Source organism: Carassius carassius, chromosome 26 (assembly GCF_963082965.1).
Source record: "Carassius carassius chromosome 26, fCarCar2.1, whole genome shotgun sequence".
Classification (NCBI taxonomy): domain Eukaryota; kingdom Metazoa; phylum Chordata; class Actinopteri; order Cypriniformes; family Cyprinidae; genus Carassius; species Carassius carassius.
Genome location: NC_081780.1, coordinates 17,531,544 through 17,555,492, shown reverse-complemented (window position 1 = coordinate 17,555,492; position 23,949 = coordinate 17,531,544). Strand labels below are relative to the sequence as shown.

Here is a 23,949-nt window from a genome sequence, read left to right as displayed (position 1 = left end):
GGATTTGTGTGTAGAGTATTGCAGTGACAGTTCAGTGACAAATCTGACTCATTTGTCAAAACAGGGAATAGTGTTTATAGTTTAGTGAAATGGGTGTGCTTTTTGATAAATGGTATTATGGTTTTGAAATTTTAGTTCAAAAGCCTGGTTATAGTGTTTAAGCAATCGAGAGAAACTGTAATGTTGGCAGGTGCTGGAAATCAGCATCTCCATAAAGCTTGTCAGCAGATTGAAGCATAAAGTGCTCCAAAATCTCCTGTTAGATGGCTGCATTGACTTTGGACTCGATAAAACACAATGGAGCAACACCAGCTGATGTCATGGCACCCCAAATCATCCCTGACTTCGGAAACTTCATAGTGCACTACAAGCAGCTTGGATTCTGTGCCTCTCCAGTATTCCTCCAGACTCCAGACGTTGATTTCCAAATGAAATGCAAAATGTACTTTTATCTGAAAAGAAGACTTTGGACCACTGAGCAACAGTCCAGTTCTTGATCTCCTTAGCCCAGGTAAGATGCTTCTGACATTGTTTCTGTTTCAGAAATGGCATTGGTAGCCTTTTTCCTGAAGACGTCTGAGTCTGGTGACTCTTGATGCACCTTCCTTCCTGGTAGTGTAGTACTTTTACTAACTGTACTTTAAAGTTTTCTCAGTTTTCTGGTGAATGACACATAATATATTGTAGTAATGTTGTCTCTGGTTGTCTGGTCTGTGTGCGTTCAGTTGTGGTATTGAGAGTGGAAAAAGTGCTGTACTACATTCACTACCCCCCACCAACAATTCCTGCCCGGCCCGAGACTCAAACTCAAAAAATTTGGATTGCGAGTCCAACTCTCTTACCATTAAGCCACAGCTTCCCCAGTTTATTAAAGACAAACAAATTATAAATGTTACATGTTTATTGCAGGGGTGGCCAATGTTGGTCCTGGAGAGCCACAGTCCTGCAAAGCCAAACTCTGCAGGACTGTGGCTATCCAGGACCAACATTGGCCACGCCTGATATAGTGCATGTGTTCAGCCTGTTGAGTCACTCACTAGTGTCCCCTCCAGGTGGTAGCACCCTATACTACCGACTAGCTCACTTATGCCTAAAAATTCCCCTGTAAGCAAAAATATGTTTTACACAATGGATAATAATAATACTGTTTTATTAAAATGTATTAAATTCATTTTATATGCTTATTTTCATTTAATCTTATTCTATTCATTAGCTCATTAGTAGGGATTTCATGACCTGAAATGCTTGTGGCTGTGTTTTAAAATACAGTAATAGCGCAAATGTCACTAAATAGATATACTGTAAGCCTTTGTAAATCACACAATGTGAATGATTAATTTAAATACTGTCCTCCCATAAATGTTGTACCTTGAAAGGGAAACTTCAATAAATGCATATGTCATAAGGTTATTCGCAAAAATAACTGACCTTGCGTTTTCATCACTCATTTTTCACGGTCTTTAGTAAGTCCTGACAGTAGTCTTTTTTATTTTATTTTTTTAATGCAAAAAGAGATATTTCATTGGTGCAAATGGCGAAAGAGATGAAAAAGTGCGAACATACAAATTATATTACATTTCTATCCCATTACATTACAATTGTCCCATTAGAGCAGGGGTGTCAAACTCAGTTCCTGGAGGGTCACAGCCCTGAAGAGTTTAGTTCCAACCCTACACCAACACACAAACCACATAGTTTTCAAATGAGCCAGAAGGTCTTGATTAGCTGGATTGAGTTAGGGTTGGAGCTAAACTCTGCAGTGCTGTGGCCCTCCAAGAATTGAGTTTGACACCCCTGCTTTAGTCTATGCTCTCTTAAATTAAAAAAAAAAAAAATTAACAAAATTAAACCAACCTACCCTTTCCTACCTGCCTATCATCATATGTATTTGCATTACTCTGTGGACCCTGTGACATAATTCATTGTGACAGAGACTCCTATTTTTAAAAATATTGGTTTATACATTTAACCCTCAATAATACATTGGGACTAATTTGGGCAAAATCATTTTGTTTTGTTTTTTAAAAATAGTTTCCTTAATCTGAGCGGTTCAAGACTTAAGTTTGCCACCTGAACACACACACACACACACACACACACACATAAATTCAATTCAAGATTCAAGAATGTTAAGTGTTTAGAGTGACTTTCCTGCCCAAAAATTGGCTATCCATAGGAAATGAATGGCAAATAGTGGCATTAAAATGTTGGATATTTTTATACCATCATATGTCATATATATATATATATATATATATATATATATATATATATATATATATATATATATATATATATATATATATAGTTTCCTTAATCTAAGCGGTTCAATACTTGGCTACTTTTACAAAGTTTGGCACCTGAACACACAAAAATAGAGGACCTGATTTGACAGTTAAGAGGTTTTTTTTCTTTTTTTTAAGCCTGCAAAATTTCTCTCATAGGAAATAAATGGTAAATACAAAAATTTAAATACATATTATTTGTCCAATAAATTCAAAACAATGCAGATAAACACACACATAAATGAAGGGGTGAATTTATACAACATTCTCAATGTGTCAAATACAGTATTTCACAATTGCTTAAACACATTTCTTGAAACCTTCACCCATATTCTCAAAACTTTAAACACAAAAGCCAGTCTTTAAACTATATTCATAAAACCCCTGACTCTTCTGGCAAAATCAAACACTTGCCCCAAAACCATTTGATCTGTGCTCAAAATCAAACACTGCTTTCAAAACATAAACACAGCCAGTCAATATATAAACACTCATCAGCATTCATTAGACACTACATCAAAAAAATTGACAACACAGCGTCCAGGGCATGTAGTTACAGATAATTTTTTATTGCATATAGAAAATAATTTTGTCATAAATAAAAGTAAATAATTCACAACTCAGTACAGCAAATATATTGCATACTGTGAGTACTGCAAGTAATACAGTATAGAATTTCTGTATTTTCAGCATAAAAATAAAGTAAGCTCAAAGAACAAAGACAACTCTAAATGCAAAGTGTATTACACAAAACATTGTGCAATTGCAAAATCAAAGCCAATGAGAGGCTCATTCTGCCGCAGCATCCCGATGGTGGAGGACCTCCCCATTGCTTATGGCTGCACATAGGGTGACATTGCCACCACGCTGGCCAGGGACTTCCACAATGGCACGTTGGCCAATTATGTTCCAGCCTCTCCTTCTCCTCTTCGCCAGATTGAACCCTGCTTCATTTGCAAAAATATATTCATGGGGCCTTTCCATGGAATCCATTTCAAACACGCCCTATATATAAAAGAGATATATAAATGGTTTTGTAAGTGTTACAGAAAGACATACTTCTGCAAAAGTGTATGTACATATGTATATACACTCCTGATTTACACACACTACAATGTAGTGCAGTTACTTATTTTTTCCCCACTCCCCTTTCTATTGACAAACTGATGTACTATATAAAATGTCAAATTAGAAAAACAATACATTCACCTGTTCTCTTCTCTGAATGTCCTGATTATGGTGGCCACAGTTGTCCTTATACTCTTCCTCTTCATCCACCACCTCTTACAAGAACTCTTCCTCCTCTGCGTCTCACATTGTTTCCATCCATTGTGGTATCACCACTCAACATACCTGGGCCACCTGTACGGCTTATATTCTAGACAACTGATTTGATCACATCATTAGAAACAAGTGTGAACAATTTTGAGTTGTTGTGTGTAAACGATGACAGTTGTGTTGTAGTTGTGTTTAACTTTTGCCACATGTATTTACCATTTTGCAACACAGTGCAAAATAAGTTTTAGTGAGAAAGAATGTGTTTAGAGTTTTGCAAAAAGAGTGGATGAGATTTGCAAACAGTGTCTTAACTACCTGAACTTGTTTAAGATTTTGCCTACAAAGTGACTGATTCGACAAATGGGTTTAGGCAACTGAGAATTGGGTTCAGAGAATGTGGTTTAGTGTTTTAGCAATTGTGAAATACTGTAATAACACTCATTCTCTCTCTCTCTCTCTCTCTCTCTCTCACACACACACACACACACACACACACACACACACACATCCACAAAAAACATTGAAAACTACTGCCAACTACAGTCAAGGCCAAAAGTTTTGAGAATTACATAAATATTGGAAATTGGAAAAGTTGCTGCTTAAGTTTTTATAATAGTAATTTGCATATACTCCAGAATGTTATGAAGAGTGATCAGATGAATTGCATAGTCCTTCTTTGCCATGAAAATTAACTTAAACCCAAAAAAACCTTTCCACTGCATTTCATTGCTGTCATTAAAGGACCTGCTGAGATTATTTCAGTAATCATCTTGTTAACTCAGGTGAGAATGTTGACGAGCACAAGGCTGGAGATCATTATGTCAGGCTGATTGGGTTAGAATGGCAGACTTGACATGTTAAAAGGAGGGTGATGCTTGAAATCATTGTTCTTCCATTGTTAACCATGGTGACCTGCAAAGAAACGCGTGCAGCCATCATTGTGTTGCATAAAAATGGCTTCACAGGCAAGGATATTGTGGCTACTAAGATTGCACCTAAATCAAGAATTTATAGGATCATCAAGAACTTCAAGGAAAGAGGTTCAATTCTTGTAAAGAAGGCTTCAGGGCATCCAAGAAAGTCCAGCAAGCGCCAGGACCGTCTCCTAAAGAGGATTCAGCTGCGGGATCGGAGTGCCACCAGTGCAGAGCTTGCTCAGGAATGGCAGCAGGCAGGTGTGAGCGCATCTGCACACACAGTGAGGCCAAGACTTTTGGAAGATGGCCTGGTGTCAAGAAGGGCAGCAAAGAAGCCACTTCTCTCCAAATAAAACATCAGGGACAGATTGATCTTCTGCAAAAAGTATAGTGAATGGACTGCTGAGGACTGGAGCAAAGTCATATTCTCCGATGAAGCCCCTTTCCGATTGTTTGGGGCATCTGGAAAAAGGCTTGTCCAGAGAAGAAAAGGTGAGCGCTACCATCAGTCCTGTGCCATGCCAACAGTAAAGCATCCTGACACCATTCATGTGTGGGGTTGCTTCTCATCCAAGGGAGTGGGCTCACTCACAATTCTGCCCAAAAACCCAGCCATGAATAAAGAATGGTACCAAACACCCTCCAACAGCAACTTCTACCAAAAATCCAACAACAGTTTGGTGAAGAACAATGCATTTTCCAGCACGATGGAGCACCGTACCATAAGGCAAAAGTGATAACTAAGTGGCTCGGGGACCAGAATGTTGAAATTTTGGGACCATGGCCTGGAAACTCCCCAGATCTTAATCCCATTGAGAAAGAGGCGGGTGGACAAACAAAAACCCACTAATTCTGACAAACTCCAAGAAGTGGTTATGAAAGAATGGGTTGCTATCAGTCAGGATTTGGCCCAGAAGTTGATTGAGAGCATGCCCAGTCGAATTGCAGAGGTCCTGAAAAAGAAGGGCCAACACTGCAAATACTGACTCTTTGCATAAATGTCATGTAATTGTCGATAAAAGCCTTTGAAACGTATGAAGTGCTTGTAATTATATTACAGTACATCACAGAAACAACTGAAACAAAGATCTAAAAGCAGTTTAGCAGCTAATATTTATGTAATTCTCAAAACTTTTGGCCACGACTGTAGTGGCTATTGATATTTTATTGACACTTTGATATTTTTATACCATCCAGAGCCACCATATGTCACCCAAGTGACAAGGTTTTTTTTACGTTTCAGCTGTATGAACTTACTGGATTTTTTTTTTTACTGGAGTGAAATAAATATAAAATATAACAAAAAAAAATTTACTAAAAAGATGGTACTTTTAGAGGTAAATAAATCAATAAAAACACCCCAAAAATAAAAAAAATTGCATTAATTCATAAATTTGGAATCACACCTGAGACCTTCGTGCCCAAATTAGGGCTGTTATGCGAAGGATGCTGGAGGGTTAACAACCCGTTTTATAGATGAAAAACTTCAGAAACGTATTACAGTTCATCCTGGCATCATTTCAGTTTTGAAGCACTGAAAACTGCTGTGTCTGGCAGATGTTTTAACATGCAATTAATCAATAATCCATTAATAGATAAATTCTTTTTCAATTAATTTCATTATCGGTTTTTAATGATCATTATTTGGTGATATGGACAGTAGCATAAACATGGATAAATGGGTGATTGTATCAACTTCCTGCTGTTCGTTCATCACCTGTAAGAAGTTACACTGAAACTAAACTCTGAAATAAAATCTTTAAATGTATCTCTCAACAAAATGTTAAAATTAAACCTTTCTCATTCTCAAGATGGATTCCAACAGAACTTTAAGAATCAAAATATCATAATTTAAAAATAAACCAAAGATTTAAAACAGTTACATTTAAATGGGTGACAATTAAAACGAAGTCACGGTGCTGACAGGTGCTGCCAGGTGCTGCCAAAGAAATGCTAATATCTTCTTCCATGCATCCTCTTGTGCATATGCGTGCGGCTTGGTTTGTCCACCCCACAGCATGACAGCTGCAGCAACAATAACAACACACATTCACAAGTAAAATACACAATCACAAATAAAGTCTAAACATAAAATTACTATTGACATTGAGTTGTCTTATAAACAATAAGAAGAATTGTGAGAGTAGATCATGCATTCATACTTCTCTCATTTGTCCACTCTGGTTTATAGTTAGTTGCACGGTAGTGAGGTGAGTACGGAGGTTCAATAAGATGACCTGCACCAGGATATGTCAGGATTTCCAACAAGTGCCGATTTCCTGCTTTCTCCATCATCAACGCCACCTGGGTTTAACAGGTTTATAATTAATATCCAAATCATTGGTGAGAATACATTTATTTTATTTTTTATTTTTTTTTATTTTTAAAGTGTGGATAAGCCCCTCCTCCACAAGAAGATCAATGTCTGCTTCTACATCACTGCCTGTTTAGCCCCGCCCACCGATTTGTGCATCTAGTGTATTAATAACGAGAGAGGTGAACATGTAGATTTACCCAGAAATGTAACTATAAATATGGCTCCGAAGACAACAAGATACTGTTCAGTGCCAAACAGTGGAAAAACACAGTCTTTGTATTTTCTTCCTTCTGATCACAAATTTAGGAGAGAGTGAATGAACTTTATTTTTAATAAAGTTCCAGAAAGGATCAGTGAGAACTTGGTTATTTGTTAACTTTTTTTAGCGCAGATCTGTTTACAAAAAAAAAAAAATCACAGCTTCATATGGGATTTTCAGAAAGATTGAAACTAAAAGACGATGCTGTGCCGACTTTATTGGATCCAACTAGGTATGTAACGGTATGAAAATTTCTTAGCACGATTATAGTGACCAAAATTATCACGGTTATCACTATTATCACAATATTGTTAAAATGTGCTGGAGATGTTAAAAAAGTAGATCTGTAGTTCAACTCAAATTGTGAAACTTGTGTATTAAAAGCACACAGACTAAAGTAATGTAAGTCTTTGATTCTTTTAACCTTTTCAGTGGTGAGTTTAAAATATTCTAGCGGTCCCCCCAGAGTGAGTTTTTTTAAGATGACCATTATTTTAGAACATTCCCCTTACTGTTTCCATAGCTACCCATCAGTCTTGTCTCGTGAAACACCACGTCAACTATAACACAGTATGACAGATGGACCTCTTTTATTTTGTTTTTCTTTCTTTTAATTTAAAACATTCACAAACTTGCATACCATGTCATGAACAATCTGATATTCCAATTTATAAATATGTGTAAATGAGTGTGTTTTGTCATTTAAAAACCTTTCTAAATGATCTTGTTAGTGATCTGTAATGTGAGATGGGTGTCGACATGTTTGTTCACACTGCAGTGCAGAGAGTCCTGTCAGTTGGATTTACAGCATGTAAATTTATCAGTCTCTCCCGAAATACAAATAATAAGTGGCGGGTGAACTGGGTAAAGAATAGAGTGAACTTTATAGTTCCTTACACCATGGGTATCTGATATGAATAAAAAAACATCTGCAAATTAAATTTAAATGGATTGCTATTATTGCTTCCATAGACATATGTGTGTATTTTTCTAACTTTAAGTGTATTGTTTTACTAGTATTTATGTGTATATATTTCTGAAACCTAAAATATGCAATATGATGTTAATAACACTGCATAATTGTGATACTATGACAAGAGCAGTGCACATCTCTGGCTCAGCGCCAGCCAACGTGCGAAAACGCAGTTTGAATTTGGCAGTTATGTGACGACACCGACTGTTCTGAATCCCATATGTGGGACCATACTACCAGGGCCATGGAAATAAGAATCCCATATGTGGGACCGTACCATTCAAAAGGTTAATTATGATGATTTTGGCTCATATTTAACAAAAATCCACCAATTCACTATCTCAACAAATTAGAATACCTTAGAATGCCTTTTGGAAAGTATGTTCATTTACTGTACATGTACTCAATACTTTGTAGGGGCTCCTTTTGCTTTAATTACTGCCTCAATTTGGTGAGTCATGGAGGTGATCAGTTTGTGGCACTGCTGAGGTGGTATGGAAGCCCAGGTTTCTTTGACAGTGGCCTTCAGCTCATTTGCATTTTTTGGTCTCTTGTTTCTCATTTTCCTCGACAATACCCCATAGATTTTCTATGGGGTTCAGGTCTGGTTAGTTTGCTGGACAGTCAAGCACACCAACACCATGGTCATTTAACAAACTTTTGGTGCTTTTGACAGTGTGAGCAGGTGCCAGATCCTGCTGGAAAATGAAATCAGCATCTTCAAAAAGCTGGTCAGCAGAAGGAAGCATGAAGTGTTCCAAATTGTTTTTTTTTTTCTTTTTTGTTTTTTGGTAAACGGGTGCAGTGACTTTGGTTTAAAAAAAAAACAAAAAAAAAAACAATGGACCAACACCACCAGATGACATTGCACCCCAAATCATCACAGGCTGTGGAAACTTAACACTGGACTTCAAGAAACTTGGGCTATGAGCTTCTCCACCCTTCCTCCAGACTCTAGGACCTTGGTTTCCAAATGAAATACAAAACTTGCTCTCATCTGAAAAGAGGACTTTGTACCACTGGGCAACAGACCAGTTCTTCTTCTCCTTAGCCCAGGTAAGACACCTCTGACATTGTCTGTGGTTCAGGAGTGACTTAACAAGAGGAATACGATGACTATAGCCAAATTCCTAAACAAGTCTGTTTGCTTTGACCCCAGCATCAGTCCATTCCTTGTGAAGTTCACTCAAATTAAATCGATTTTGCTTGACAATCGTCATAAGGCTGCGGTTCTCTCTGTTGGTTGTGCATCTTTTTCTTCCACACTTTTTCTCTTCCACTCAAATTTCTCATGCTTGGATACAGCACTCTGTGAACAGACAGCTTCTTTGGCAATGAATGTTTGTGGCTTACCTTCCTTGTGAAGGGTGTCAATGATTTATCTTCTGGACAACTGTCAGATCAGCAGTCTTCCCTATGATCGCGTAGCCTAGTGAACCAAACTGAGAGACCATTTTACAGGCTCAGGAAGCCTTTGCAGGTGTTTTGAGTTGATTAGCTGATTGGCATGTCACCATATTCTAATTTGCTTAGATAGTGAATTGGTGGGTTTTTGTTAAATATGAGCCAAACTCATCACAATTAAAAGAACCAAAGGCTTAAACTACTTCAGTCTGTGTGCATTGAATTTATTTAATGCACGAGTTTCACAATTTGAGTTGAATTTACCAGTAATCATTACTTCCCTAGATCCAACAGTAATTTCTCTTTGTCTGTTATTACAGATAGTTTGATATTTACTGAGTATTTATTCATCCATCTGTCAAACATACACAAGTGTTAGCCAGTCATAGCAATGGGCTTTTACTTCCTAGTCTACAACCTGCCACGCTTATTCAAACAGAGTGTTCTGATGAGGGAGCCAAAAACAGGACAGAAAATAGCCTATTAATTCGGAGGAGTTGCTGAGGAATGGAGGAAAATTAGCTTGTGGGGATCGCAGATGGACCTAGTTGGTGAGTAAAAGGTTTTTAAAAGTTTTTTATGTCACAGCAGAAAGCAATGTTTAGTCATAAGCTTAATGTGACAGACCTAAAAAAATATGCAACTCACGTCTTCAGCAGATTCCACTGCAGGAATAGTCTGATCATCATCACCATTCACCAACAGAAGAGGACACTTTATTCTCCCAACCTGTGTGCATTGTTAAAGATGATTGGTGTTAATGGAAAGCAAATTATTAAAAATAGATATAAAACTAGACAGAACAAACATATCAACAAATCCATATTGATATACTGTATACTCACGTCAACTTTGCCAGTTTGACAGGGAAGCGATAAAACCAGATTTCTGCTGATAACCTGGTTGTCCTCATTCACACATAGCTTATCTGCATAGCTGGAATTAACATGTAAGAAGAAGTAAGAGCCACACAAGAGCCTAGATGTTTGAAACTTTAGATATGGTGATAAAAGTAAATTGTGAATATGTACTTAAAAAAATCTGAATATCTACATGAAAGTTGTAATCTACAGATACGGTAAGTGTGAACATAGAGATAAAAAAAACTGAAAATATAAAGGCAAGTCATATACAACGTATGTATGTATATATATATATTTATATATATATATATATATATATATATATATATATATATATATATAGTTAAAAGTCTGAAGAAACAGATTATTATTCTGACTATATAATTGTAAATCAGAATGTATATTTGTAAGTCTTGAGAACATAAAAGCAAATCTGAATATATAGTTTACTTCTCAAAATAAATATATCTTTATTATTAGGCATGTCAATATAGGAAGATTTTATTATTATTATTATTATTATTATTATGAAAACAGTATGCCTATGTATCCTGTACATGTATCAATGCAGATATTGTACTTATTATTGTAATTATTGCTGTCCACCTCATACTTCTCCAGTTATCTCAATAAAAGCACTATTTGTAAACATATGAGGTTGCTAACAGTTTCCCTATCCCTCTTAGTCATTTTGACTTGTGTAGAAAAGATGAACACTCTCACTATGAGGATATTTTGGTACTACAGACAGCATTTTTTCAAGCAGAGGGAAAAAGCTCATTTTGATTTAGATTAACAAGATGCATTTTCAATTATATATATAGACTTGCCTGATAATAAAGATACAATTATATTGAGATGTAGACAATATACTGTATATTTTCCGATTTACAATTATATGTTTGGGATAAATATTAATAAGTAACTATAAATATAAATATATATTTTGATTTACAATCATATATTGATGATTTGCATTTATACTGTATATATATATATATATATATATATATATATGGGTGTGTGTGTGTGTGTTTAAACAATTCATATTTTTATCCTAACAATCCCCATATCTGCTGATTGGCTTCATCACTATCTCCTCTCCACCAGTAAGCTGGTATGTGGTGGGCGTTCTGGCGCAATATGGCTGCCGTCGCATCATCAAGGTGGATGCTGCACACTAGTGGTGGATGAGGAGATACCCCCTGTCTATGTTAAAGCGCTTTGAGTACCTAGAAAAGCGCTATATAAATGTAATGAATTATTATTAATTATTATATTTTCTTTAGTCACACTTACATCTACATATTACAATTAGCATTCATATAGTCAGAATTATAACTACATTAACAATTTACATTTATATATTCAGACTTACATCTATACATTCTGATTTACATTTATATTATTCAGATTTATAAATATATATTTTGATTTACTTTTACATTTTCAGACTTATAACTGTATATTCAAATTTACTTCTATAAATATGTTAATATGTTTGCATTTATATAACTTATATATTCAGTTCCTCTTTCAGGAACTCGAGCTGCGTCGAACAACGCTTTGGGGAACGCGCTTAGCGTGAGTGACTCTGAATATCGTGTGTAATCAGTCGAATGGAAGAGCGTGACGTCACAGGCGGGGTGACGTAAGCGACCAGGAAGCTATAAAAGCACGTGCCGCGGAGCTGGCGTCAGCTTCACGTCTTTCAGCAAGTGCTCTGTGTGTGAATGTCACTTGTTTGTCTTGTGAGTCTTATTTACTGTTGTCTGTCCAGTTAGAGCTCCAAGTCATGCCAAAGAGCAAGGCGAAATCCAAGCATACTGATGGCGATTCCAAATCACATTATAGGTTGTGTGTTCCTCCCTGCCCGCGATATATAACGGGTGGGGATACACACAGCTTGTGCGTGGTTTGCCTGGGAGTGAAGCATGCTAAGTCGGCTCTCGAGGGGGCTGACTGTCCGCACTGTGAGCGTATGTCGGTGCGGCTGCTTCGTTCCCGGAGGGCCCTCTTCGAGGAGGGGGCCTTCACCAGCGTTCCCCGCAGTGCTGGTCCCACATCTGCCAAGGCAGAACGGCGGCTGCACTTGTGGGGTTCGCAAGTGGATTTGGTGGAGGGAATGGAGACGGGCCAGTCCCTATCTCCTTCCACTTCCGCCAGATCCGGCGCCCAATCTCTGGAGTTGGAAGCACGCTCTGTGGTTCCTTCCACCCAGGGAGAGGGATCGACGCTCCTCCTCTCTTCCTCCGAGGAGGTTGATGTGGAGTCGGTTGACAGGGATTCACCACCCCATTCTCCGCAATATGAGGAGCTCTTTAAGGTGGTTACTCACGCGGTGGCCAAATTAAGCATTGATTGGCCCGCCGAAAAAACGACTGAACCACAGCGAAGCAAGCTCGATGAACGCTTCCTGCGCGTGAGTCAGCCACCTCCCAGCCGGGGCCTTCCATTCTTTCCCGACCTGAATGATGAGATCGCCAGGTCGTGGAAACACCCATTTTAAGCCTGCCTCTACATCCCCTCGTTTGACTACTACGGCAACGTAGTGGGGATGGGAGAGCACGGCTATAGAGCGATGCCCCGGGTGGAACAGACGCTCGCGAGCTAACTGTCCCCCGGCGCGGCATCGTCTCTGAAGGCCCCAGCATTGCCCTCAAAGCCACTCAGAACAACATCGGCTTTGGTGGGCAAAGGGTATGCGGCTGGAGGTCAGGCTGGTGCGTGTCTGCACACCATGGCGGTGTTACAGGTGTACCAATCCGACCTGCTTAAACAGCTAGATGAGGGAGAGGAGATCAAGTCCCATGATATCTCAGAACTAAGAAGGACAGTTGAGAGCGTCGCTCTCGGCCGAGGTCTTCTAAGCCTAAACAAGATCTTAGGGCAGTCATAGAAGCTAAGAAGTCCTCGGCCAAGAAACCCTGATGCCAAAAGCCCAGGGTTTCAGAGGGCAGCCTCTGTTGGGGTAGAGCGGTACACACCGCAGTACACGGTGCCTGTCTCGCCTCAGCACCCTCTGGGGGCCGATCTGCCAACCCTGCCAGTGTTTCAGGGCACAGCGGTCCCCAGCGAGCATCGGTCTCAGTATCTTCCGCCCGTGCGCGTAGCGGGGCTGAGACACTCGCCGCCCCTGCGGGGGCCTCTTACACCAGAAGTCAGTCTCAAGAGACTGATTCCCTTAGTAAATTATTTAGCAGCATGGAAACTACTGCCAAATGTATCTCAATGGGTCCTGCACACAGTAGAAAAAGGCTACCGTATTCAGTTCGGCTCTGCGCCACCAATATTCAACGGGGTCATCCCGACGATAGTCGCCCCCAGGCAGGGTCTGGTTATGGAACAGGAAGTATAAACCCTATTAGAGAAGGAGGGCATCAAGGTGATCCCTCCTCAAGATAGGGAGTCCGGATTTTACAGCCGGTAATTCATAGTTCCAAAGAAGGATGGGCGGTTGCGTCCGATTATAGACTTGAGGGTCTTAAATCGTTCAGTTATGAGATTGAAGTTCAAAATGCTCACAATCAAGCATGTTGTAGCTCAGATCAGGTCCGAGGACTGGTTTGTCACAATAGATCTCAAAGATGCATACTTCCACATATCCATCCTTCCACAACACAGGAAGTTTCTGAGGTTCGCTTTCTGCGGCGAAGTTTATCAATATCGAGTATCGAGGCCTTGCACTCTCACCCTGCACGTTCACAAAATGTGTAGACGCGGCTCTGGTCCCCCTGCGCATGCAGGGCATCCGCATTCTCAACTATATCGACGATTGGTTGATTTTAGCTCATTCAGAGCAGGTTGTGGCTCGGCATCGAGATGTCGTTCTCGCACATATGGGGGAGCTGGGTTTGAGACTGAACGCCAAGAAGAGTATACTTTCTCCGGTTCAGAGAACCACCTATCTAGGCGTAGTATGGGATTCGACCGCGATGCAGGTACGTTTTTTCCCTGCTCATATCAAGTCGATCCTCATCTCAGTCGAGAGAGTCAGAGAAGGCCAGTCACTTACTGTCAAACAATTTCAGAGATTGTTGGGTCTGATGGCAGCTGCGTCCAACGTGACACCTCTTGGCCTGCTGTACATGAGACCCCTACAGTGGTGGCTCAAGACCAAGGGATTTTCCCCGAGGGGCAATCTACTTCGCACTATCAAGGTCACGTGGCACTGCCTCCGTGCCTTAGACATGTGGAAGAAACCTTGGTTTTTGAATCAGGGCCCAGTGCTGGGAGTTCCTTGTCGCCGTGTAATACTAGCGACGGACGCATCTCTCACCGGCTGGGGTGCAGTCATGAGTGGCCACCCTGCCCGTGGTCTGTGGAGCGGTCGCCATCTAACATGGCATATCAATAGTCTACAAATGCTAGCAGTTTATCGTGCACTGAAGCACTTCCTCCCAGACCTAAGGGGTCACCATGTGTTGGTGCGCACCGACAACACATCGGTGGTCTCTTACATCAACCACCAGGGAGGTCTGCGTTCGTGCCCTTTGTACAAGCTGGGGCACCAGATCCTGGTGTGGTCCCAAAGCAAACTCCTCTCATTAAGAGCAGTATATATTCCTGGGAAACTAAATATGGGAGCAGACATACTGTCGAGGCAGGGGCCGAGGCCCGGGAATAGAGACTTCACCCAGAGGTGGTGAAGCAGATATGGAGAGTGTTTGGCAGGGCTCAAGTAGACCTTTTTGCGACTCAAAAGACATCACAATGTCCCCTTTGGTTCTCTCTACTTCATCCAGCTCCTCTGGGACTGGACTCTATGGTACAGACCTGGCCGAGGCTTCGTCTGTACGCCTTTCCCCCTATTGCTCTGCTCCCGGGAGTTCTGGCGAGAGTACGCCGGGACGGGGTCCGTCTGTTATTAGTAGCCCCGTTCTGGCCGGGCCGAGTATGGTTCGCAGACCTGGTCTCGCTCCTCGACGGCTCTCCGTGGGAGATACCAATCAGGACAGACCTACTCTCACAGGCGCAGGGCACGATAATTCACCCTCGCCCGGAGTTGTGGAAGCTGTGGGTGTGGCCCCTGAGGGGGCACAACTATTAGCAGCTGGTCTCTCAACCGAGGTTGTTGAGACCCTCCTCCAATCCAGAGCTCCCTCAACGAGGAAACTGTACACCCTGAGGTGGAAACTCTTCACCTCATGGTGCAGAGACCACCAACTAGACCCAGCAAACTGCCCAGTTGGTACAGTTCTGGAGTTTCTACAGGCCAGGCTCTCTGCAGGGTTGACCCACTCCACGCTGAAGGTTTACGTGGCGGCCATTGCGGCCTACCACGCCCTTCTCGATGGCCAGTCTTTGGGAAGACACCCCCTAGTTACACGTTTCCTCCACGGTGCGCTGATGCTGAGACCTCCAGTACGGTCCCGTATTCCCCCGTGGGACTTGGTTGTGGTGTTAGAGGCAATGTGCAAACCCCCTTTTGAACCTATTCAAGATATTTCAGACAGACATCTTACACTTAAAACCTCCTTTCTGTTGGCTATCACCTCTCTGCGGAGAGTACGAGATCGGGATATGTTCCTAAGGTTCCCTCTGTTACACCACGACCTGTAGTGCTGCAGGCCTTCAGTCCTCCTCCCTTTTGGAAGCCCGACCAAGCGAAGCTAAATTGTATGTGTCCAGTTCGAGCGCTGGACGCATACGTCCACAGAGCTGCCCTGTGGAGAAAAACTGACCAATTGCTTGTATGCTAAGGTCCCCCCAAGAGGGGTTCTCCTGCTTCTAAGCAGACTATTAGTCGTTGGATAGTCGAGGCTATCAACGCCACCTATGTGTCCTCTGGTCGTCCCCCGCTGTCGGGAGCCAAGGCTCACTCTACTCGGGGTATGGCGGCCTCCAAGGCCTTCCGAGCAGGTGTATCCATGCTGGACATCTGCAATGCTGCGGGTGGTCCACGCCTTCTACGTTTGTTAAATTCTATGGCCTAGACATGCCAGTCACTCCAGGCGCTTCTGTCCTCTCGTCCTAAGCTGTGCTCTTCGGATACACACTAGGCAGGGGTTTGGTAGTCTGGCAGCATTGGTACTCGTTCCCCAAAGCGTTGTTCGACGCAGCTCGAGTTCCTGAAGAGGAGCGTCTCTAGGTTACGTATGTAACCCTAGTTCCTTGAGGGAACGAGACGCTGCGTCTCAGAGCCATACCCCCGCTTGCTAGTACTCGAAGCTGACGCCAGCTGAGCGGAACACGCTTTTATAGCTTCTTGGTCGCTTACGTCACCCCGCCTGTGATGTCACGCTCTTCCATTGGACTGATTACAAACGATATTCAGAGTCGCTCACACTAAACGCGTTCCCCAACGCATTGTTCGACGCAGCGTCTCGTTCCCTCGAGGAAATAGGGTTACATACGTAACCTAGAGACGATTTTATGTAATTATTTTCTGTTTGGTGCTTCATACCGTTTTTTACTTCACACTTCACACGCACACACACACACACACACATACACTTTACTGTGACTTAAGTGCTCAAATGATTGTGGGGAGACTCTGTGTAATTAAAATTATGATAACTTCTAAACACTTGTAACGCCATAACATTCTCATCCTACATCCTTATGGTTTCTGTGTCTTACTTTTTCATCAGCTCAAAGAGATCAGAGAGGGATTTATCAACAGGCATCAGATGACTTCCACTTATGCACACACAACACTGGGGCTGCACAATAAAAAAGACACACCAAAATATTTAATGTTATACAAATAATATGCATTTAAAATGTAGATACACGTGTTTACATGTGCCAAGCAAACCTTAATGACTTTGGAGTAGGAAGTCATACTGAGTGTGATGGCACTTCCCAAACTTAGCCCAAGAACAGCCAAATTATCCTTCTTTACCATTGGATGATTATTCAGGATCTGGTACGCTTTCTACATGAAACATGTATACATAAACATGCATATCTGTAAAGGATATATAAATACAATGTACAGTTGTCCCATAACATAACCAGACTTTGGGTCCAGGTTTGCATGCACTCAATTTATTAATTAATTAATTAATTAATTTATTTTCTTTTTTTGCATGAACTTACATTTTGAGCGAAGGGTGGATTCAGTGTTTTTTATTTTATATTATTATTATTATTATTATTATTATTTTACCATTTATCCCATGTGTGACCACCTTCTTTGTCACAGTTTACGAGATGTTGTGATAATCTTCACACAGAATTTGGAGTCAGGATTGAGACAAAAATCAGCTGTCTAAGCATATGGGAAATCAACTCCATATATGATCACATTTAATAATGAAATAGTTCCTCTGCAACTACAGGCAGGTAATTACAATGCCAAACTACATCAAACGTCATGTCAAGGTGATCCACATTATTAAACCAAAAGTTCTGAATTACCTCAAAGTAAGAAGCATCATTGTCTTGAGTGTATTCAAGTGCCATGGATGCAAAGCCATGAGATGCAAGCAGGGCAGAACGGTACTCAACCAAACCACCACCTCCTCCCCACAGGTCCAGCACTCCTGGGTATGACCCAGAGCCTAAAAGCACATGACAAGTCATTTTCAAGTAATTTACATTACTTCTTTAACATAAAATTGAATATAAATCAACCCCTGGGAAACCAGGCAATATGAATCAATGTCAAAATTGAACTTCAGTGGTTTTGGGTGATTATAAATCTAATATGGATATTTGTACCTGGAGGTAAGAATAATGTTCCTCGTAGTTCTTTCTCCCTGATGTTCACCCTCTTTACACCTGGTGCAACGTACCAGCGCTCAGTGACACTGGTTGCCAAGGGTGTTTGCTGGCTGAAGCCTTGAGATAGATGCCCACTGTATACTGAAATGCAAACTTCCACTGGTCGGAAAGTGTCCCTCTTGAGTAACCTGGCATAAAGACCAGTAGTTATGTGAATTCTGGCTTTCAAAGTCCTTACATAAAAATTAAACCCTAATTTTAAAAATGGTACAAAAAAAAAAAAGCCCACACTATCACATTTCTCTAGGCAAAGCTACCTGAGTCCACGTCTACTTCCTGGTATGGGCTTCATGCTCCACAGCAACCCCATTGGCTCTGTGCCTTCATAAGTGCCTCCCAAACTTTCATCTTTGAACCCTGAATTAAATATGACAGCATACATCCACAACATGTTCTTGCAAATTGTAATAAAGTTTTATTTGATTTCTGGATCATTACAGAAGTGGCAACTTATTATAAGCCCAGAGAAATGAGCACAGGAATCTAGATGTGTATTTTCAATGAAACTGAATCAAAATTTCCAGTTTTTAAGTTTTTGTTATTTGGATATCCTTGCTGAAAATCTGTAGGTAATTTGCTTTGGAATATGTACTGTTTTCATAAAAAGTAAGTAACGTGACTTGGAATTTGTGCTCTGCATTTTAACCATTCAAGTGCACACACAGACTATTGAGTAGTGAACACACACACCCGGAGTGGTGAGCAGCAATTTCTGCTGCGGCACCCTGGGAGCAGTTGTCCCATTTCTCCTGATTTCACTCCACTTGCTCCCAATAAATGACAAAATCAAATCCTGCATTAGTGTACTACACACCTGCCACTGATCCATGTTCATCACTGACATAGTGTCCAAATGCCTCCCAGAAGTCCTTGTCGTCTGATTGATGCAGAGAGTGTAGTGTCACTTTTTGATTTGGTGGTAAATTTGTTACCACAATCTGAAACTTCTCATCCACCAGTCCACGAACAGGCTGAACAGAGAGCAAAGGGCATGTCCTCATCTGAGTGCTCACAGACCTATACAGAGAATACATGTGAAAATAACATCTGAAATCTATTCTGGCTTACCTTAAAGAATAGCAGTTGTTTTATGGAATAATGATGGTAGACTGAAAACATCTCATTCAGAGTGTCCAAATACCTCTTATTGTGAAAACAATTCTAGCTGCAGACCAAACCACAGAACCTACCCAACACATCAAAATATTCTCTATTTCAAGGTTAAATTGGGAATAAACATTTAAAATGTTAAACTAAACCAATGGTCTGAGACCGATCTGCCAATCAGACACTAAATAGGGTTACTCTACCCCACTCAACATGTTCATAAAATGTCCATGTAATCCGTAAGGCCTATACACACACACACACACACACACACATTAAAAAACTGTAATCAAGTGTTTACGATAACTTTGACTTGGTCACTCCAAAACCTTATTTTTTATTTTTTTATTTTTAGGTATTCAGAGGGGGACCTGCTGGTGTTTTGGGGATCATTATCCATCTGCATATCCAGATGTAACAGGACATACACCTTTCAAAAAGTTAAACTTTTACAAAATATACAGAAACTACAATATACAGGTGCATCTCAAATTAGAATGTCATGGAAAAGTTCATTTATTTCACTAATTTAACTCAATTTGTGAAACTCGTGTATCAAATAAATTCAGTGCACACACACTGAAATAGTTTAAGTCTTTGGTTCTTTTAATTGTGATGATTTTGGCTCATATTTAACAAAAACCCACCAATACATCTCAACAAATCAGAATATGGTGACATGCCAAATCACCTAAACAACTCAAAACACCAGAATTAGTTTCCTGAGCCTTCAAAATGGTCTCTCAGTTTGGTTCACCAGGCTACACATGTAAGCCACAAACATTCATTGCCAAAGAAGCTGACTGTTCACAGAGTGCTGTATCCAAGCATGTTAACAGGAAGATGAGTGGAAGGAAAAAGTTTGGAAGAAAAAGATGCACAACCAACCGAGAGAACCACAGCCGTATGAGGATTGTCAAGCAAAATCGATTCAAGAATTTGAGTGAACTTCACAAGGAATGGACTGAGGCTGGGGTCAAAGCATATAGACGTGTCATGGAATTTTGCTACAGTTGTCGTATTCCTCTTGTTAAGCCACTCTTGAACCACAGTCAACATCAGAAGTGTCTTACCTTGGCTAAGGAGAAGAAGAACTGGTCTGTTGCCCAGTGGTCCAAAGTCCTCTTTTCAGAATGAGAGCAAGTTTTGCATTTCATTTTGAAACCAAGGTCCTAGAGTCTGGAGAAGGGTGGAGAAGCGCATAACAAGTTGCTTGAAGTCCAGTGTTAAGTTTCCACAGTCTGATGATTTGGGGTGCAATGTCATCTGCTAGTGTTGGTCCGTTGTGTTTTTTTAAAACCAAAGTGACTGCTGAAGGCCACTGTTAAAGAAACCTGGGCTTCCATACCACCTCATCAGTGCCACAAACTGATCACCTCCATGCCATCCCGAATTGGGACAGTAATTTCAGCAAAAGGAGCCCTTACCAAGTAGTGAGTAGATGTACATTAAATGAACATACTTTCCAGAAGGCCAACAATTCACTAAAAAGTTACATTTTCTGTGGAAATAAACTCTTCAAATTTGCCTATTCAGTGAATGCTTAAATTAACTCACTGCCCATTTTCTCCATATTAGAATGTTTCCACCTAGCGTTTGCGGCTCTGTGATTGGTGGTCCAGCTGTGAATTTACAGAGGGCCAAGTGATAGTAAATCAATGGGAGCATAATTTTATATGACGGAAAAACTGACCAATCTGACCAACTGCTGTGAGCTCTCTATCAAAATAATAATAATAATATATATATATTGTGGCGAGTGGGGCGGGGCCGAGGGATGTGGGAACACGAGTGAGGCCGGTGGAGTGATTGGGAAATCCGCTACACCTGCGACCCACCACCGGTCTTGAGTCCCACAGAGGAGATGGAAGGATATAAAACTGGAGCGACGACAGTAAAGGACGAGAGAGGACCAGGCCTGGGATTTTAGTTGTGTTTTGGTTTTTATTTGAGCGCACCAGTCGTCCGTGAGGGGCTGGTGCCCTGTTTTGTGTTTATTTTTGGTAATTAAAATGTTATTTGATTGTCCGCCGGTTCCCGCCTCCTTCTTCCCGATGATCATGAAGGTTGTATTCATTACATATATATATATATATATATATATATATATATATATATATATATATATATATGCAGAAGACCACCACAGACGTGCGGCCAAAAAACAGGCAAGAGGTCATCACCACAAAAATCAGTCCAGAACAAGAAACATGAAACAAGGAACAAGAAAAACACAAGGGAACATGAGAAAGCCGGGTGACGGAAAACAAAGGCTCCGTGAAACAGAATGAAACAGGCTGGTTTATATGGAAAAGTGAAGACAGCTGAGTGCAATAACAGGTATGCAATTAACAGTGATGAAGGGACAAGGCTTTGTGGGAAATGTGGTGCCTGTTGGGTGAATATGGGGAAGTGAGACCAATAGTGGACACCCAGGGAAACACAGACCAGACACTGTGACAGTTTCCATCTAGGTGGTTTTATTTCCTGCTTAGAATCAAAAGGGTACCTGTGCAAAAAATGAGAAATTTCTGCAACTTCACAAAGAAACTTTGCAATTGCTTTATGAAAAAAACTATACTGCTTAATTTGCATATATTGTAATTTGTCACACTTTATTGTAAAGTTAAATTCTCGCTAAATAACAGAACATTAACTACAAGCCCTATTTGAATGGGACTAGTTTTACAGGGGGTCGTTAGAGAAATTTGTGTTTCACAGACGTACTTGGTGATTTTAATCCTGTCCGAATCTCCCACGTCTGTGTTTTTCTCACCCAACCCCTGTAATAATTCCAGAGCAAATTACCTACTCTTTTTCAACAAACTCAGTGATCCTCTGAGAAAACTTATCCCGTCCGAATGCAAATGGCTGTGGTTGCAGGCGATATTTTATTTCACAACGTGTTTCCTTGTGTGTTTTGGCTAACATGAATTACTGTTGATATATTTGCTTCCCGACAAAGAAATAATAATAAAAAAAGATAACAATAATAAAATCAAGAGCCATGTCACGTAAACTGTTAAGGCTGGCTATTTTAATATCAGCGTCAGGTAAGATTACTCATGTTCATTCCTGCACTCAATTACATAATGTTTTAATTACAGATGTACCTTTATGAAAATTAAGCATGGGTTTACTGCAAAACATGTAGTAACCACACATTAACATGGTTTTGCTATACTAACCATTAAGAATCACCATGGTGTTTGTGTGATAATACTAATGGTAATCAATCCGAATGACTATCCTCAATGCACTCATACAGAGTGCATGATCTCTGTGATGCCCAGATGTACAAAACAGACCCTCCCACCTCTGTAATAGACACAGAGATGTTGGTCGCATCCAAATTGGTACATAAAAATTGCAGACATCAGTTGGTAAAAATCGAAACTCAAACGTAGTTTAAACTAACCCCGTCTGAATAGGGCTTATGACTTCTGCCTCAAGAAACTCTTAATTCGCTGCTTATCGTTAGTTAGGTAGTTGTTAAGTTTAGGTATTGGGGAGGATTAGGGAAGTATAATATGGTCATGCAGAATATGTGCTTTATGTTAATAATAGGCATGATAATAAGATCCCCTATATGACAGTGTTACTATGTAGTAAAAAAATGTATGTACTTATGTAACATAATTATAATACAAATTTAACGACTCACCGGTAGGAATATAAATAAATGAGGAATTTACGGTGAATGTAACATTTTATATTTTTAAATTAAACATTTTAAACATTAGGACATTTATAACATTTCATAAAAATGAAATGTGGCTATCAAAATATTTTTATATAATTCCTCATCCTGGAAAAAGAAAAAAAAAGAAAAAACCTGATTATACAGTCAAATGGCTTACCTTAAGGAAATCAAGTTGTTCATGTGGTTCATTTGTTTTAATATCTTCAAATTTGCCACAGACCTAAGTTTAAAAATAAAAAATGCTGCAGTTAAATGATACATGATTGCATATGTTTGTGCAGGTGCATGCAATGAGAAAGACAATGACTCAGGAACAGAGCTTGATGGGCTTTTTATTAAGGTAAAAAAAAAAAGCCTGAGGTGAGAACAGGGAACATTGAGGTTAGGCGGCAACATAACTGGGGCATGGCCCACAGGTATGTTGGCTTGCGGGTAGAACACTCTGCTCACATAGCATACATAGACATGATAGTGCATGGAAAACAATGCACAAACAAACCTAAAAACTCACATTCACATTAAGTTGATTACAACAACAACGTCAAACACAAAACACAACATGTCTACAGAAGTCATGGCAGGATTGTTCTGAACCTATCATCCCAATAAAAGAACCACACATAATATATATATTTTTTTTCTTTGGGGATTTTATATATTTTATAATCTTGTATTTTCATCCACCCAGAGAATGTACAGATGTGAAAAATATATATGACTTTATAGGTAACTTATATGGCAAAATGGCCAGAGGCGACAGCGGCAAGGAACCAAAACTCCATCGGTGACAGAATGGAGAAAAAAACCTTGGGAGAAACCAGGCTCAGTCGCGGGGCCAGTTCTCCTCTGATCAGACGAAACTAGCAGTTCAATTCCTTGAGGTCTCCTCAAGGAAATTCCTTCCAATTAGGAGGTCTGCTAATTGTAAAAACCTTTATTACAGTGGGAAAATCTTTAATCTGCTGATTGGTTACTTTGAAAGTTTGGTTTTCAGTCATATGGTCAAGGAAGGGATAAAAGAAGACTGTAACAATCACTCTTTCTCTTCTCTTGGTCTGTTTCTTGGGACACTCTTTTCTTTGCCTCTTTTTTGCTCTCCTTTTTGAGGACTT

At 40.2% G+C, this 23,949-nt stretch overlaps 1 protein-coding gene across 1 annotated transcript; it reads right to left on the bottom strand.

Moving 5' to 3' along the window:
- Positions 1 to 5,869: 5,869 nt before the first annotated feature.
- On the bottom strand, positions 5,870 to 23,126 carry LOC132105922 (bile acid-CoA:amino acid N-acyltransferase-like). The gene is made up of 11 exons (XM_059511462.1): positions 22,995 to 23,126; positions 18,842 to 19,044; positions 18,285 to 18,384; positions 17,965 to 18,155; positions 17,662 to 17,804; positions 17,057 to 17,176; positions 16,879 to 16,961; positions 10,279 to 10,369; positions 10,082 to 10,162; positions 6,643 to 6,784; positions 5,870 to 6,505 (listed from the first exon to the last, which is right to left on the bottom strand). The coding sequence occupies exons 1-11, from the start codon at positions 23,096 to 23,098 to the stop codon at positions 6,381 to 6,383; spliced, it is 1,383 nt and encodes a 460-aa protein (XP_059367445.1). The 5' UTR covers positions 23,099 to 23,126; the 3' UTR covers positions 5,870 to 6,380.
- Positions 23,127 to 23,949: the final 823 nt, after the last annotated feature.

What these genes read in the sequence shown, in the direction of transcription:
- LOC132105922 (XM_059511462.1), bottom strand. Translation starts at nt 23,098, where the DNA reads ATGTATCATTTAACTGCAGCATTTTTTATTTTTAAACTTAGGTCTGTG. An exon ending in ATGATGCTTCTTACTTTGAG is followed by an intron (nt 17,177 to 17,661) that starts GTAATTCAGAAC and finishes TGTTTCATGTAG; the next exon opens with AAAGCGTACCAGATCCTGAA. An exon ending in CCTACTCCAAAGTCATTAAG is followed by an intron (nt 16,962 to 17,056) that starts GTTTGCTTGGCA and finishes TTTATTGTGCAG; the next exon opens with CCCCAGTGTTGTGTGTGCAT.